At 39.3% G+C, this 17768-nt stretch overlaps 2 protein-coding genes across 5 annotated transcripts; both read left to right on the top strand.

Moving 5' to 3' along the window:
• The first annotated feature begins 6950 nt into the window (after nt 1-6950).
• On the top strand, nt 6951-13590 carry LOC137958347 (protein DETOXIFICATION 21-like). 4 transcript variants are annotated; one of them, XM_068805310.1, is made up of 10 exons: nt 6951-7202; nt 7328-7430; nt 8250-8535; nt 9684-10225; nt 10900-10986; nt 11075-11131; nt 11939-12177; nt 12455-12573; nt 13012-13098; nt 13255-13590. In XM_068805310.1, exons 3-10 carry the CDS (start codon nt 8281-8283, stop codon nt 13327-13329), a joined length of 1461 nt encoding a protein of 486 aa, XP_068661411.1. In that variant the 5' UTR covers nt 6951-7202; nt 7328-7430; nt 8250-8280; the 3' UTR covers nt 13330-13590. The 4 variants fall into 4 exon arrangements, with proteins under 4 accessions (XP_068661411.1, XP_068661415.1, XP_068661412.1 ...); XM_068805314.1 differs by lacking the exons at nt 6951-7202; nt 7328-7430 and adding an exon at nt 7801-7822; XM_068805311.1 differs by lacking the exons at nt 6951-7202; nt 7328-7430 and adding an exon at nt 7829-8170.
• A 568-nt stretch (nt 13591-14158) lies between these two features.
• LOC137960482 (uncharacterized) lies at nt 14159-17594 on the top strand. Its single transcript, XM_068808118.1, has 4 exons — nt 14159-14363; nt 15040-15133; nt 15255-15359; nt 17111-17594. The coding sequence occupies exons 1-4, from the start codon at nt 14221-14223 to the stop codon at nt 17378-17380; spliced, it is 612 nt and encodes a 203-aa protein (XP_068664219.1). The 5' UTR covers nt 14159-14220; the 3' UTR covers nt 17381-17594.
• The last annotated feature ends 174 nt before the right edge of the window (nt 17595-17768 follow it).

Raw genomic sequence — 17768 nt, forward strand, 5'->3', positions numbered from 1 at the left:
AAGTTATTGAATTTGAATGAAGAGATTTTATTAACAGAAGATTTTGTTTGCATTTTTTTTCCCCTCTTGGACGTCAACATGAGGTTGGCTCTTAAGGCTTTGCACTAGAAGTGTAAAGATAAATTGGAGCAAAGAAGAAGAGGATTGAATGTTCTACATCATGTTTTGAGGTTGTATTTATAATTGTGAGAATGTGTTTACAATGACTACAATGCCTTTAGGGTTACATGACTTGAAAGAAAAAAGACATAAGTGAACATACACCAGCTTGCATAATTACAATTTTTGTCATTTTTATGGATGGTATCCTTATTTACATGTCATGTCACCCCTGCACATGTAGATGTCTTTTAACATTCCCCCTCAAACTGGTTTTTGTGACTTCACTTTGCAAATAATCTTGGTAAAAAAACTTATGTGCTTGTAAAAAATTTTATTCTTGTGTGGCTTAAAAGGAAAATTTTGATTTCCTTGCTTTGATTTATCATCTTCTTATTCACATCTTACTTGTAGTCTTAATCTTACTCTCACCTCATTATTCCCCTTGATTGGATATTTCAGTCACATAAAATTTGATTACCGCATCATGTAAAATTATTCATTGTAGATTATACTTCTTCTTTTCAAACGTGAAATTCAAAAGGAGATGCAACCACTTCAGCAAACATCTTCCAATCTGAATGTTTTCAACATAAATAAAGTGAAAAGAAAACTGATCAAATCAATCGAGTAATGAATGTGACCTGACTTGATTCATCTTGTAGAATCTTTTATGGTAAATTCTATCAACTATTTCATCCTCCATACTTCTTCTTCAATTCTTCCCCTTAAGTTGGGAGGCAATGGCCATGGTCCCATCTTGAAAAAAAAAAAAAAAGTTGTAGTAATTATTTCTTCCATCAAGGTGTCCAAAGGATAAATACCCATTCAAACGCGCTCTCAAAAAGTAAAAAATATGGGTGACAAAGTAGGATCAGGAACCAACATCAAAGGATTTTAAACAAAATAATGATAATAATCATTAAATCGGGCAAATCTATGACTAAAAAATGGTGATAAAATCCCCAAAGATACCAAAACAAAGTCTCAATAGACTTCAAAAGATGATCTTTCATTTCAAACTTTCTGACAATATGATTTTGTAATACTTTATTTTCTTCTTATCATTCCCAATTACTATCTGTATCATCAACATACACAATAAAAGTAATGATTACCTCTTTATTAGATTTTCTTTATTAGATTTCAAGAAAAGAGTACGATTCACTTATCCATTCCATATGATCTTAGTTATTTAATATAAGTCACTCACGGATAATTTTCATATTTGCATCCCCGGTGCAAAAGGTACGGTCTTTTGTGCAGATGCAGTAGACCAAACACAGATAGGATATTTGTCCGAACAGAAGCTATCAAGAACAATCAACGCCTAGTCATTCTTGCAGCGCTAGGTATGTCCCTTCCTGGACTTGGTAGATGTGCTGAAAACGTTGTTTTGATGACTCAATATCAGAAAGTGTAGTGACCCTATCGAACGCCGCACTCAAAAGAACAAGGGATTGGCAAAGTCCGGCATGGTCTACACTCCTTTTACCATCTACAATTCAACTGCGACATTCGTGATGATGGTTATGCTTAACTCGCCTGATATGTACGTCACAGACGACGCATGGAAGACTGCTAGCGGCATCATAGAGGCTTGGCTGGCTCCAAAGCTGAAATCATACACTCTTTAGCCGTGCTCAACCTAGCTCCAGTAGCGAACTGCGCTCTTGCTGTTTGGGTGCGGGGACATGGGCGAACAACCTCATCAAGCCCGAATACCGATGGACCACTCTCCACCCTCCCATTGATGTTGTAAGAAAGATCGCTGACTGCGATAAACATCATGAGAGGCCCATCATCTCCTTGTGCACAAATATCTTATCTGGTCTATTGCATCTACACAAAGACCGTACCTTCGGCACTGGGGATGCAAATATGGAATGGATCGGTGAGTCATACATAAACACTCTGGGGATGCAAATATGGAATGGATCGGTGAGTCATACATCAACACTCTGCGTACAAACAGGAACCATGAGACTATGACCAATTCAGATAATACTTTCTTCCTTAAATCTAACAAGGTTAATTTTTTTTAAAAAAGGGTCCGGTCCGCTCCTACCACAGGGTTTACCTAGTTTGGGTCTTTGTTTCCGATCCAGTCCGAGAAGTGGTCCTGTTCGCTGGGTTGGCACGGTTTGGGTAAGTAGTCCGGTCCGAGTCCGGGTCGGCAGAATAATCAAACTCGGGACCTAAGTTGCGGAGATAAAAAAATTCTCGCGTACCTCATCGTCTTGTTCGGCAACACGGGTGCGGCTCCTCAGGTTCAGCTACGGTTTCGGCAGAGCCTCTGGTGGTGGAGGCCGCAAGGAAGCGGGCACGGAGAAATTTCTCTCGTACCACCGTCTTCGTCTTTGGCGATGGCAGTGTCTCTCTGGTTTTGTTAGCGACTGTAGCGCGTCTCCTTCTTCGCCGGATTGGTGGTGTGGTCGTCGGCGACGCTCGAAAGTACCGCCGGAGTGGGCGGTTTGGTGTTACAAAGAGGCAATCTTTCTGAGAAAGAACGTGTTCTGAAAACAGTGAAAGGTATACTGAACATGCTGACACCAGATAAATTTGATGTTCTGAAGGGGCAACTGATTCATGCTGGAATCACAACACCTGATATTCTGAAGGGTGTTATCAATGTGATGTTTGATAAAAGCAGTTCTAGAACCCACATTTTGTCCTATGTATGCCCTCATTTGTTCTGATTTGAACGAGAAACTCCCCCCAGTTCCTTCTTAAGAACCAGGTGGAAAAGAAATTACATTCAAGCGAATCCTCTTAAATAACTGGCAGGAGGCCTTTGAAGGTGCAGACAATCTAAGGGCTGAAATCAGACAAATGACGGCTCCGGAGCAGGAGATAGAACGGCGAGATAAAGAAAGAGTACTGAAGTTCCGGACCTGGGAAATATTAGAATTATTGGGGAACTGTTAAAACAAAAAATGGTTCCAGAGAAAATTGTACATCACATTGTTAAGAAACTATTGGGACATGATCCTAAGATCTGTCCAGATGAGGAAAATGTGGAAGCGATTTATCAATTTTTCATTACTATTGAGAAGCAACTGGATGAGAGCCCTAAATCAAAGCGTGTGAACGATGTCCATTTCAATCGACAACAAACCGTCAGTTGGCACCAAGATTAAGATTTATGGTCCGAAATGTTTGGAATCTGCGTGCTGACAATTGGGTCCTACGTCGTGAAGAGGTAAAAGCAAAGACTATCAATGAAATTCATTCTGAGGCTGAAAAGAATTTTGGTCTGCGCGGCCTGGAGGAGCTGCAAGTATTAGAAATGGACGTGGAGCCATTGCTGGTGCTTTAGGAGGAATTGGTCCCGGTGGTACGATGCCCGGAATGCCTGGGTCGAGAAAGATGCCTGGCATACCGGGAATAGATAGGGACAACTGAAGTCCGTCCGAACAAATCTATAACCTTTCTTCGTCCACTTTTTTCCAAATTGTTTCTCTTGCTTTTTGTCGATGAGTTAAATCCATGCAACGAAGGAAGGAAACGCAAACAGAATCTTCTTTCGTTCACGGCAACGTCGATTTTGTGGTACGGTCGTCGGATGCGTTTAAACCGGTTCTCATTCATAGGTGGGGCCTACATTTTACTGATGCTATTGCCAGACTCGCAGGCAGAAACCTAAGGTTTGCGCTTTCCTTAGTTCAGGATCTTATGGCCAAGTACGCAAAACTTACAGCAATGTGCGAGGAATTGGCCCCCAGAGAGAGACAAACCGCTTCAGAGTTGCTGCAAACGAATAGGATCGGTAAGCTACTCTGAAGTAAAGGCTACTCTAAAACACGAAAAGAGGAACAACATACATACTGTAGAAAAGGAAGATGGTTCCAGGAAAGAAAGAAAATCACGGACGATAAAAAAGAACAAGAAAACTCGATTTTTCAAGCTTCAGATCCGCTACTTCTCCTACCGTGGAAAGTAAAGAAACGACGATCGTCACCTGTCCATAAACCGCAACGAGAAATAGAATCTGGATTCACGTGTCAATCTAATAATCTAGTTTCACTGAATGGAGGACTCGAGTTTCCGTTTCTCTTCCTGATAATCCTCCTCCAACATATCTACTTCCGGTACGATTTTACAGAGCCGGCTAATTCTACGTGTATGATTATTATTGAAACTATTTGTTATAAAAGATCGACGTTTTAAATAAGTGCAACGTGAATATTAAAGACAGACGGCCAATTTCAACACTCCCCTGCACGTGTGACACTTACAATACGGAGCAACCCCCACAAACTGGGGGACCAAATTCATCAACACAGATATTGGGGGCCGCGGGATTCGAACACACGACTGACCTGCTCTGATACCAGTTGGAACTTCAGGGATGCAAAGAGTCGTTGAGCTCAGGTGGTCGGAGAGGCAGAGCGGAGAAGCCAAAAAAAAAAAAGGTTTCTGATGAAATCGAACTTCATTAACAAATAAAATCGAACCTTTCAAACAACGGCAAAAGACTCCAACTTCTGCAACAAATAAAATCAAACCTTTCGGCCAACAACAAAACCCAACGACAAAGGCCAACCTCTCGGCCAACAACAAAATCCAGTAGAAAACAACAAAATCCAACCTCTCGGCGAATAAAACCCCAACTAAATGAAAAAAAAAATGAACTAAATCTTCTGCAAATGAACGAAATCTAACCTTTTTGCCAACGTAACCCCAACGGAGTGAGAAACCAATGAAAACCACTGTAAAGTGGAACAAGTCTCCTCTACGAATCCTCTACAGAAACTAGAGGACACCATAAGAACCTCCAAAATCAACTCAAATTGCGCCGAAAACGCAAGAAATAAACTTTCAATAGGTTTAATCACTGAGCCCTTTCCTAACAAAGATGAAAAAACAAAAACCCCTCTATCGAAAACAATGGAGGACTCGCCGGGAATAGTCGCCGGAAATAATTGCCAAAAATAGACGAGAGAGATCGAGAAACGTCCGTCGTCAGAAAAACGCAGACCTTGTGCACGTCTCGAAAAAAAATGCGTCGATAATGAAGGACGAGAGAAGGAGGAGAAGCGTCAGAGAAACTTCTGCTCTGATACCATATTGAAACCACTTGGTTTAAAAGATCGACCTTTTAGAGAAGGCGCAACATAAATATTAAAGACAGACAGCCAATTCCAACTATTATCTTTCCAAGGATTTGATCTCTCCAATTGATTTATCTTTCCGGTGAACTCTTTCGTCTTTCTTCTTCGTCTTCTGCCAATAGGTCACGGTGGAGATGGGCAGGAAGAGAGACAGAAGAGATATGGCAAAAAGGAGTTTTAGGTTTGATTCAAACTTTTAAATCCAGTACTTTGAGAAATAAGTTTTGGAATTTAATATCTTGGTATAGGATTTTGAAATCTGGTATTTAGGTAACTGTCCCCATAATAAATTCTAACCCAGGTCAAGCCGATTACAGGATCGATGGGAGTTGATCCAATAGAAATAGAAAGGGTTTTTAGACCCCAGTGAAAACACCTTGTATCGTGGGATTGGTCAGTTGAATCACCCATTAAATTAAGCTGATCTAGCCGGCGTAATTGGAATTCTCTTTTAACTACACACTAAAAGATTTAACCTCGCATGTCCTTTGGTTCTTACAAAATATACTAACCGGAACGAAAGGAGTAACTCCAATCAGACCATGCACGTATTGCATAAAACTTTGCTTGAATACACTCCTGCATATCCCCACTGCTTTTAAACTTTTAGCTTTCATCTGTTGAAAATCCAACTAATCTGCAGTCATTATTAATAAATCCTCATTTCAGGCACCACCAAATTGTCACTTTTCAAAAGCTTTTAAAATTTTAGTTCTCTTTGCCTATACTGATGCATAGAGAGCGAAAGCCGATTGTTTACAAGCTGAACGCATCTCCTGCTACCTGCCGCTGGCCAGTCCCATGCTACAACAAGGAGTTTTCACCTTTTACACTGGGGTCTAAAAACCCTTATCCTATAATCGGTTTGACCTCGGTTAGAATTTATTATAGGGACATTTACCAGATTTCAAAATCCTATTTACCAAGATATCGAATTTCAAACCTTCTTTCCCAAAGTACCGGATTTTAAAATTTGAATCTAAAACCTGAAACTCCTCTTTGCCATGTCTCTTCTGTTTTTCTCATCTGCCTATCTCCACCAAGACATATTGGCAGAAGACGAAGAAGAAAGACGAAAAAGTTCACCGGAAAGATAAATCAATTGGAGAGATCAAAGCCCTGTAAGTATAATCATAAACGAAGAGTTAGCCGACTCTGTAAAATGGCACTGGAAGTAGATATATTAGAGGAGGATTATCAGGAAGAGAAACGGAAACCAAGAATGTTGGAAATCTAACCATTAGAGGAACGAGGTACGGGCAGAGAAAGAATTTTAGGGTTTTAAATAATAAATTGATATTGTGCCATAATGGACAGAGATATCGTGTGGCAAATTGACCGACCATGTGGATATTTTGGTAAATGTACCTTTGAAATCCAAGTAAATATAAAAAACACAGAGGCAGGCCATTCTTTCTCTTTGTTCTTTTGTGTGTTGTAAACGGTTACGCCATTGACGATCCTGTCAGCCAGGGAATTGATGAGACGAGCACGTCAGACTGTGAAGCATTTAAAGCAGCTGAGCTGGTTTTGAAGTTACCTTCTCTTTCTATTATGTTCTCGATTAGTCCCTCCATTTTGTGAAGACCAGAATGGAACGCGCAGCAGCTTTCGTTCCGCTGGTCGCAAGACTGATAATTTTTTTGCAAAAATACAAACCAATTAAGACAAAACAACATGATACTCTTGTCTTGCAACGAAGACATTCCTGTAGAAGAACAAACATAGTCTGGATCAATCTCTTACTAAATATTCCTTTTAACCGGATTTTTGCTTATCTCCGGTGCAATCTTCTCGTTGAGGAGAAGCGGTTCGTCTTCGATTCTATATCTGATCCTCTGGCTTACTTGTCTTCGATTCTTTATCTGATCCTCTGGCGATTACTAGATTCTGTTTCTCGTTGCGGTTTATGGACCGGTGACGATCAACGTTTTTTCCCTTTCACGGCAGGAGATCCAGCGGATCTGAAGCTTGAGAAAATCTTTTCTGGTTAGTCCGTGATTTTCTTTCTCTTTCCTGGAACCATCTTACTTTTCTACGGCATGTATTTTGTTTCTCTTTTCGTGTTTTAGTTTAGCCTTTACTGACGGCTTTATAACGAATCTCAACGACAGGTTTTCGGCTAAACTTCTGCTTAACTGGCCGCCAGAGCTCTGCGACACAGATTTCCGACTTCAGGTTCGTCGACAAGGATAAATCGCCTCCATCCCGATCGAGGTATGCAGTATGCTCTACTTCCGAGGATTCGAATTTTTTTGCATGGTTGATGCCTAGGTTTTAAAACCATAAGATATTTGTAAAAATTTGAAAAATTCAACGCGCTTCGGCTACTTAATAGTTGCCTTGTCTACTGCCTGGTTCATCTTCGTCCACAAAAAATATGCTCGTACTTTTTCCAACTGCAAAAAGCGAGACATCACTTCTTTCACAGACACAAATTATGCCACGCACGAATTAGAGACGGGGACACAACAAAAAGTAAATTGACGACGAAAATGCACCAATATTATTTTTTCTTTTGTCAGGAGTAAAATCAATGTATCGGCTTTCGATATATATAGATGATTTCGAGCTTTCCGCGTTCCTCTCCTTGGTCAATCCAGAGAGAAGTGAGTGCTCTAAATTCGCACCAAACTTCTTGCTCCTAATTTTTTTATTTGGATTCGGATTCTTGGAAGGATAAAAAGAGCACCGTCTGCATCTAATCTTCTCTTCAGTGAGGGCAAAGAGATCAGCTAGCTTCTCTTTAGTTAGCGATATTCTCAGTTGTTAAAGAACGGAAAACATTCGTTTCCTATTCTAGGTCACCGCTGACCACCATAAGGGCCTACCCGGCTACCGGTTCATGTAAGGGCGATGTCTGAAATTTTTCGATTCAGCATTCTTTTTGGAGCTCAACCAGAATAAATATTATAAAACGCCAAACAGAGCGTCCATCTCTCGAAGGCTGCCTTTTGGTAATGGCGGTCATTTCAGCTTCAGTACCTGCATGACCTCTGTATATCTCATTCATATGAAAGCGTTTTTTTGTTGCAGAATAGCGTGATCTCTGAGGTTGGAGGGAGAAATGTCGAGCGATCTGAACACGAAGCTGCTGCAAGCAGGGTCGAATGAGGAGGCAGGAGGAGAGAGTCTCAAGCAGAGACTCTGGACGGAGACGAAGAAGCTATGGGTCGTGGCTGGACCCGCAGTTTTTACCCGATTTTCAACCTTCGGAGTTTCAGTCATCAGTCAGGCTTTCATCGGCCATATCGGGCCAACGGAGCTCGCGGCTTACGCACTAGTTTCCACCGTTCTCTCCCGCTTCTGCAATGGCGTTCTGGTGCGTACGTCGTAGCTGTCCATCATTTTTTATTTTTTTTTCAGCTTCGTGTGTAGTGAAAAATCGAACAGCGAGGCTACAGCTCCTCTCTCCTGGCTACTGTTTCGGAATGGGCCCTAACAGCGAAAAGTACTTGGGAGCTTAGTGACTTCAAGCATAGTGACTTCAAGCAGCCGCCCACGCAAATGCTGCACCCCACGAACCTTGTGCCCATTTTGCCCCTAGAGATTTGGCAAAGTTCCAGCAAATTTCAATTCCTTGTGCCGATTCACACCCGAGTACGCCCATGACCAAGAGCAGAAAAGCCCATCAAATCCCAGAAACTGACAGATACACTAAATATCGAATACAGTCCAAAAATTTCCCAAAACCAATCATGACTAAATGGGTTGGTCAAACCGGCTTCTAGTGCACCTGGCTGGTTGTCCAGGTCTGATACTGCTATAACCCCGAGGCGAGAAAAACCAACCTGTCTTCGTGATGTTGTCGTAGGCTGAAAAACAATAAAGTGATTAAACCATCTTCCTCCAATTCTTTGATTTCGCAGACAGAGAAGCTTGTCTGTCTTTTGCAGTCGGACATCTGAGGAGGGGAAGACCCTCCACCACCAAAGAAAAAGGACCTTTGCCTCGCCCTCGCCCTTCTTTTCTGCTTCTAGCAAGGGCCCTGTGCCCACCCTGCAGCATGCAGAATTAACTACGTCCCAATGGGAGCCCTCCCTTACTAGCAGAAGGAACAGGGAGGGCATGGTTGAGCTCCTCTCCTTTCCTGTTCCTTCTATTAGCGTGGGAGGGGCTTCCATTGATAGAAAAGAAGGGGAGGTAGCATGCCTCTATACTCCCCCCAGCAGCATGATCGTGGGAGGCTTCCTTCAATCATTTAAAAAAAATATATAATCAACCGTGGTCAAACACAGTTCAATGAACGTTCGATCAGACCCGATCAACTCGGTCGGTCGGTGGATGGGTCTTATTTTTATATCATTAATCTATTTGAATGCAAAATGTTACTGATGTGGAACTGCAACCAGTTCGTCAAATGGAGCTTGTGCAAATGATATGTAAACCATGTAATTTGTGGAGGATGCGTTACTAGATTCAATTCAACTGCAAAATATGTTGACTCTTTTTTGTCTGCTTTGGTTGCAGTTGGGCATGGCAAGTGCGCTTGAAACTCTGTGTGGGCAAGCATATGGTGCCAGACAACATCATATGCTTGGTATTTATCTCCAAAGGTCATGGATCGTCTTGATTTCTTGCGCTGTGCTGCTCTTACCAATTTACATTTTTACAACTCCATTACTACGGCTCTTAGGCCAAGCAGAGGCTGTGGCAGCTGTTGCAGGGACCATTTCTCTCTGGTTCATACCAGTGACATTCTCATATATCTTCTCTTTCACTCTTCAAATGTATCTGCAAGCGCAGAGCAAGAATTTGGTGATTACCTACTTGGCAGCAGCATCACTTTCACTCCATGTTCTTTTATCTTGGTTATTCACTGTAAAGCTACAACTTGGGGTCGCGGGGGCGATGGGATCAATGATATTGGCATTGTGGATTCCCAACTTTGGCCAGATGGCATTTGTGCTATGTGGAGGCTGTCCGGAAACGTGGAAAGGGTTTTCTGTTGCTGCTTTTAAAGATCTCTTTCCTGTTGTCAAGCTTTCTTTATCTTCTGGAGTAATGCTATGGTAAGCTACAACTACTTTTACTCCATCTGGTCTGACAATCATGACTACCTCTATATGGACTAAAATCAGCCAAATCTAGTGGACAATTGACAATTTACAATTTGAATGTTGATTTCAAGTTCAGAGTCTATGAGTTCCTTTGTGCTTCTAAATCTTTGTCATGAGACCAACCTGATATTGGCATGCCAACCACCAAGTTTTTGAACCGGTTCCTCGTCTAATTTGCCTTAGAGAGCCACTTTTTCAGATGTCTAAAGGGTAAGGGATCAAACGCACTCAGTAGCCATTTCATTGCACTTTATGTAACCAAGCTGTTGTGATGAACCATTGCAAGGGCTCGTGTTTTTTTTATGCAATGGGTTTAAGCTAAAAACATTGGAAGTTCAGCATACCATCTCAATAACAATGGCAATATTCTTTCATACACTAGTTGATAAATTAGCTTCAAGCTAAAATGGCAAGTATACAGCATGAATTTTTAGCGGCCTTTTCTAGTTAGAGCTGAAATGTATGTAATTCATCATGTTTTATGTTGGTAATTCATTTACTCTCTTATGAATTTTATGTGAATGACCACTTTCTCATTGTGTATTGCAAAGCATCACGTTTAATTATACAGCTTGACTTTGAAACAGTGGTAGTCTCTGATGCTGTTCAGAATTTTGCTTTTGCAGCCTAGAGCTGTGGTACAATACTATCCTGATTCTTTTGACGGGGCATATGAAAGATGCTGAAGTTGCCATTGATGCACTCTCCATTTGGTATTTCAAAGGACATTACCTCTTACATTTCTTGGTTTGCTGCTTTGTTAGAAAACTAAAGTTTTCTTATTTTGAATAAATGACTCAGTCTCAACATCAACGGGTGGGAGATGATGATATCTATTGGTTTCCTAGCTGCAGCAAGGTGATATTTTGAAGTTATTAATTATGTGTTTGGAAAGCATGGTAGATAACTTATTGTTAAAATCAAATGTTTTTAATCTTCATCAGGAGAAATCTGGAAATGTGGCGGTGTATGAATTGAACCACCTTGTGAATTCGGTTTATTTAAATAAATTTATTGAAAATAGTTATTTTCAAATAATAAGTTGAAAACTCTATTGACAAGGTTGATTACTTCACTGGTTGAACCAATCAACTTGTTCATTTGACCCGAACATTTGGTTTTCAGTTTTTGAGGCCTAGACAGGCCCTTGGGTGTGGTTCAATCAGGTTCAGCTTTCAGGTCTTGTCTATGAACTTGGTAAAAAAGAACATTCAATAGTTTTTTTTTGCTAACCTTAAGGACTAGGGAAGGGAAATTTGCTGTTCATGACCACACTTATAGCTATGTATAAAAATATTATTCCAGTTTAAAAGTTTTCAGCAGTTCCAATGATCCCATAGGCAATCCCACAAAGCTCTTATGTGAATTGTGTTGTTGGCCTTGTTATTTTTCTTGCTATGCAATTTAAAATACTGTAGTGAAATTAGTTGTCTGTTCTATTGATGGAATTGATAAGGTTAGGATGTTGATATTCCTTGTACTCACATGCTAATATAAACAACAAAAAATTAGATATGTATCTCGGCTTCTCATTCTACATCCTATTTTCTCATTCTTTATTTTTGACACCTCCTTTTTATCCACTGTACAGGTGATTAAGCATTTCTTCAGTGAATTTCTCTGGAAGATTTAGAGGACTATAATGCTTTGTTTTAAATTTTGCAGTGTAAGAATATCAAATGAGCTTGGAAGAGGAAGTGCAAAAGCAGCAAAATTTTCTGTGGTTGTGGCAGTGGGTACTTCTTTACTGATAGGATCTGTACTATTTGTGCTGTTCTTGCTCTTTAGAGGGAGGATTGCTTATATATTTACAGAAAGCCCGGAGGTTACTAGAGCAGTGGGATACTTGTCTCCTCTATTGGCCTTCTCCATATTGCTGAACAGTGTCCAACCTGTTCTGTCAGGTAAGTTTATCCTCTGAAAAGCTGCCCCTGTGATTGTAAAAGTGGAGGACCTTGTTGCACGCTGAATGCCGCTAGATTTTTTTCATTCTCTTCATTGACTTTATGTTTTGACACCTGCTTAAAAACTGCATACATTTTAGTTATAAATTTAACTTATTTGAAGATGTTTAAATATTGATCATTGTCCTAATTTAAGTACTTTTGTAGTTTACTTAGCAAAATACCAGAAAATCTCATAATTTCAACATCCAAGGATATTAAATATTTTCATCTACAGGGGTAGCAGTTGGGGCAGGTTGGCAGAGTGTGGTGGCATACGTTAACATCTCATGCTATTATTTGATTGGTATACCACTTGGAGCTGTCCTTGGTTATGTCATTGGTCTTCATGTCACAGTGAGATCTCTTACCTCATTATTAGACAATATACCTACTCTCAGTTTGAATGTTGGTTATATTTGGATAATAGAAATTACAATAGAAAGCCTCCGTGTTATTGTAATAAAATAACATGATAACAATTTAAGTATACCAACACAACAATTTTTATTACAAACAAAACTGTGTCCATTATCTATTATGGAAAAAGACTGTCATAGTAGAAAAAAATCAAAGAGAGAAGAGATTAAACGAGAGGCTGCTGGTATCTATGTTGACCTGCCAAATAAGGTTAGTGCTGGCGTGAATATGTTAGCATTTGGTTTTATGGGCCCAAAAGGTTGAAAGCCATGATATCAGTTCAGAATTTCCTGAGGTGTACCCTCCTGTATCTGTTAAACACTTGCCATATGCTTCACACATATCTTGAAGTTGATTTGAAAACTCTTTTTATAGGGTGTTTGGATAGGCATGTTGATTGGAACACTTGCGCAGACTCTTGTACTGGTTTTAATCACCTGGAGAACCGATTGGGATAAGCAGGTAAGTGGATTCATTGGGTCATATTTTCCTCACAGCAGCCGTGGATAGATTTAGTGCTTGGACTTCCCTGTTTGCATATATACCTGTTAGAGTGTACTTGCGTCTTCTTTGAGGAAAACTTCTAAAAGAAGACTCCTGTTTTCTCCTTACTGACAGGTAGAATTGACTTCGTCAAGGGTGAAGAAATGGCTCCTGCCAGGGGACGAATCAATCAGCAATCAACAACCATAACTAAATCACTTCACTTCAGATGGAACTGAGAGTTCAAAGATTGATGATATTCAAGAATGGTTCATTTTCTTGATTCAGATAGTCTACATCCATCTTGATTTTGTATTTATTTGAAAAATCTGAGTGCTATTTACATGGTACTTGCCCAAATGTTGGACTTGTTATTTTTTCTCAAATAGTTCGTGTTTTACTAATAAATTTTGTAGTTAGCCAGTCATATCTTTTGGGTTCATGTGGGCTGACCCGATCGGCTGAACTGATACAGGCAATTGAAACATTCGTGTTTTTTTGGCCAAAACGAGCGAATGCAGATTCTCTTCGAGTGCCAGATGATTTGGTATAGATACAAGGTGAGAAATTAAGGTTAAATAAAATGCTAACGAGCATGGTTGGTTAATCAAGAAGATGATGACCCGGTAAGAATAGACGTAGGATGCTTGTTGCCTACAATAGAGTTCATATATTTTAATTCTAAGGAATGAGAGAATCCCATATTTCAATTTTCATTCGTTGCCTCTAGTTTCTGCTATGGCTTTTCTCGGAACTGAAAGGATGTGTTTGGACCATAGCACTCGGTTCTAGTATATCGATTATGCAAGATAAATCGTATATTCTCATAACTTTTATAACGAAATTACCCCTGTATAAAGAGAAATAAAACGTTAATATAATGTGATTATATAATTGCTATAATTAAAGATTAATAATACCCTGTGGTTAGAGCCATTGTTAGTTGATACAACTATTTATTTTACGAGAATTTATAATAAATTAATATTTATATCCCTTAAAGTATGAGAACAGGTTAATTTATTCGGTTCGAGTTTCCCTAGCAACGTTTTCTCGACGGAGAAGGGTGAGTCGCGTGGCGAGAAGAATCAGAGACCTGGCATGGAAGTTCGGGGGAAGAAGGAAGAGCTAATGGAGATCGATAGCGAGGAAAACTGCTCCAAGTCGGCCAGACTTATCCATTTGCTGAGGAGGTTCCTTGCTATTCAGCAGCGGAGAGCAGAAGCTTATGCGAAACTGAAGAGGTAAGCAGAATAACTGAGACGAATTTTTTTCTCTTTTTTTTTTTAAATATGACTGGGCTTCTATTCTAATTCCTGATTCATTAGCGAACATACGATCGCCCTTGTTTTTTTTCCTCTTTGTCTTTTTTGAACGGGAAGGGCACTTTTACTGAGTGTGATCTCAGTCTGGGATATTTCAAAAAAAATTCTTCTTTCGTTGAGGTTTCAAATTTGTTGGGCGGTTCTCCTTGTTTAATTTGACATTCATACTGGATTTAGAATTTTTGTTAAGATGGATCCTCGCTTTCCTCTATACTGAGTAGTATTTTTGAATCACACATTAATTGGAAGAAAGATTTTTTTAATGGATTGGCTATCACAGAAGTATTTCTTCAGTGTTAACTTTTTTCAATGGATTCTGCTTCCTTTCCTAAGTCTTCTTATGATGCACATAATACTGAAATTCAACCTTTTATGTCTTACTTTTCGGTGAAAAGTTTATACTCAACTATATAAAAGACAAAAAAAAGTGGTCCAGTTGAGTTACATTCCATGTTATTGGACATGTGATATTGATATAATTAATTTCGAGTATCTCTTTGTGTATTTTAGCTTTAGCCTGAGCTGGTGACTTGCCAGTAGAATCACCGCATGTTGAAGCAATATAAATAGAAATGTTCTTCTTTCTCTTTGGCAGAGGATTTGATGAATACATGATGAGTGGAGTTGATTTGAATTATCAGCAACTGTGCAGCGAGATCACTGTAGAGTTCAACAATTGTTCGAAAGAAGTGCGTCTTTGCATTTGCATTAGTTTCATTTTTTTTTCCTCTTTTCTACATTTTCTTCTGATAACATTGCACTTTAACGTTTTCACTAATTGACAAACAAGTGAACTACATTGTGATGCAGGTTCTTGAAATGGAAACATTACTTATGAAACCAGAGTTCTGTCGAGATGATCTTGCTGGCCTCTTGAATTCTGTTCAAGAACAAGAGAAGCAGAAGCTGCATCTGGTATTCCTCCACCCATTATAGTTTGTCTTCTTACCAATATCCCTAAGAAACAATGAGGAATTAACTGTTTCTCTCTCTCTCGATCTTTGTGTCTATTAACAAAAAAACTTCTGCACTTAGAGTAAAACCAGTTTGTGCTTTGCTTTCAACCAGTTAATCACAATTACTTATGACATGCTGTGAAAATTCCCATTTATTTGCTGTCTATGGCTCAGGTTGCTTAAGACTTTAAATGAGTATAATATACAAGACATGATGGTCTTCCAGGGTTCTTAAGTAGAGAAACAAGCAAGGGTAATAGTAAAATACTTCAGAACTGAACATACTTCTGATCGGTTGTTTTTTCTGTAGTCATACTTTTCCTGGTATGGGTTGTTCCACAAAATAATGAACACATCTGATCTACTTTCTTTTTTTGTTTTTGAAAATGAATCATTACAGATCAAACATACTGTTTGAAACAGACAAATCAATTACTTGTGGTTGAATAAAAAATATAATCTTAAGTAGCAAAGCACTTTATCAAACTACAAGCTTTTATTTTGACTTTTTGGGTCATTTCTGTAATTCTATCTGCCCACTTCCTAAAAAATATGGTCTTGCTTCCACTCTTTGAACACACGGAATGTTGCTTCCCTTTGACATAAATAAGAAACTTTCCAGTGTGTATTCTGTGACTATCCACAACATCATCAATCATCAATATGTTGGAGCTGTTTTTCTTTATTTATTGTCAGCAGAAATGTAGGATATGGGATCAAACAGCTAAAGATTTTTCTGTTTTTTTATGAGACACAAGCAAGAAAATCTGAAGTGCCTCATATATGAGCTATTCCACTTCTGAAACACAAATACTATTTTGAATTTTTTTTAGACTGTAACACCTTCACTGTTGTCTTTATATGCTGAGAAGCCTCTGGGGACAGGACTGACTAGTCTGTGTTATAAAGGGGGTTTCATGTCTATGACTACATCATCCTGTCTGTCTCTGGTGAAATTAATTGCCTTCTCTCATTAGTGCTCTTGCTTTGTACTCTGTCATGTTTTTTATCATGATTGGATAAGAAAATATAAACTGACTTGGTTTTTTTTCAGTTCTCCATGGCTAATGAATTGTCACTTTTCAGAGGAAATCTCTTCACCATTTGTTACAAGATATTGTAGTATCGGGTTATCTATTCTCATTTTCATTCGTATGCCTGAACCAAGACTAAGATGAGCAGACTAGGCCTCTCTGGATCAATTGCTCTTACCTAGTAAATATAAGGTCTTGAGAAATTGAATTAATTCTCTTAGTAATGTAATTTCAACAGGAATTGCTTTTAATTCTTTTAGTAATGTGAAATCTGTTAAATGGAGTACCATAAGTCTGGTGCTGCTTGTCATTCTTTCCATTCTTGCCAGCATCTTCCATGATTGTTGGCCCTAGGCCAATCACCAGTACATAAGCAACCAGCTTCACTCCACAGGTCAGGTCAAGTTGATATGACATCGTTTTGAGGAGACTTAGTTCAGGTCTCCCTGAAATCCAATCATAGATTCCTCAAAACAGTCAATTCCCTTTTGAACTTAAATATCCTCTTTCCAACTAAGGTGTAGTGTTTGTCTCATGCAAAAGGATTCTTAATAGCTAACAGCAGAATTTTACTCATTTTTCTGTTTAATGATTTTATATCACTACCTACTTGGTTAATCAACTGAGACTCTCAACTAATTGATTCCTGCTTTGTCTTTGCACTTGACCTGAACAGACTGCTAGAATTCAAATTTTAAAGAAAGTTGGGCATCCTTCAGAGAGACTAGTGAGTCATGAAAACTGTAGATTTACCAGAGCAACTGAACATGAATGTATGCACTTGAATGAGATAACAGAGGCCATGGGAACAGAAGAAGCTGAGGCCGATGCAGAATACGTGGGTGCTCTTAATGAAGCTATCAGAGGGGTGCAGGCTGCTGTGACCAACATAAATGAACACTTGGAAGAAGTCAGATATGAGATTGAGGCTTTAGAGACTGAATAACAATGACTCTTGTTGCTGAGCCTGTCTCACTATTGCCATCAACTTGCACCTGCACGGGTTTAGCTATTTCAATTTCTTAGTGATAAAAATGAACTTGTTAATGCATCAGGATTGAACAAAATGTACATATATCTGTTTCATTTACGCATTCTTCTCATAAACATCAACGACGACTGATCTTTTTCATGTTATGGGCGAATTGGAAAATATAGTCACGGATAGTTCCCTTGCCTTGCCGCCTAAAAACGTGAGGCCGACAGGCCATCTATAGCAGTATTCCAGTCAAAACCCCTTCTGCTGTGCTCGTAGCTTTATTATGATACCTTCGGCCTCACTACGGTTTTCCGCTTCCTCTTTTCTTCATGGCATTGCAGTTGAGCAAATTATT

The sequence above is a fragment of the Aristolochia californica genome, unplaced genomic scaffold (genome assembly GCF_029961685.1).
Source record: "Aristolochia californica isolate CCGP_79_NKW_82.1479 unplaced genomic scaffold, dmAriCali1.0.hap1 SCAF_3, whole genome shotgun sequence".
NCBI lineage: Eukaryota > Viridiplantae > Streptophyta > Magnoliopsida > Piperales > Aristolochiaceae > Aristolochia > Aristolochia californica.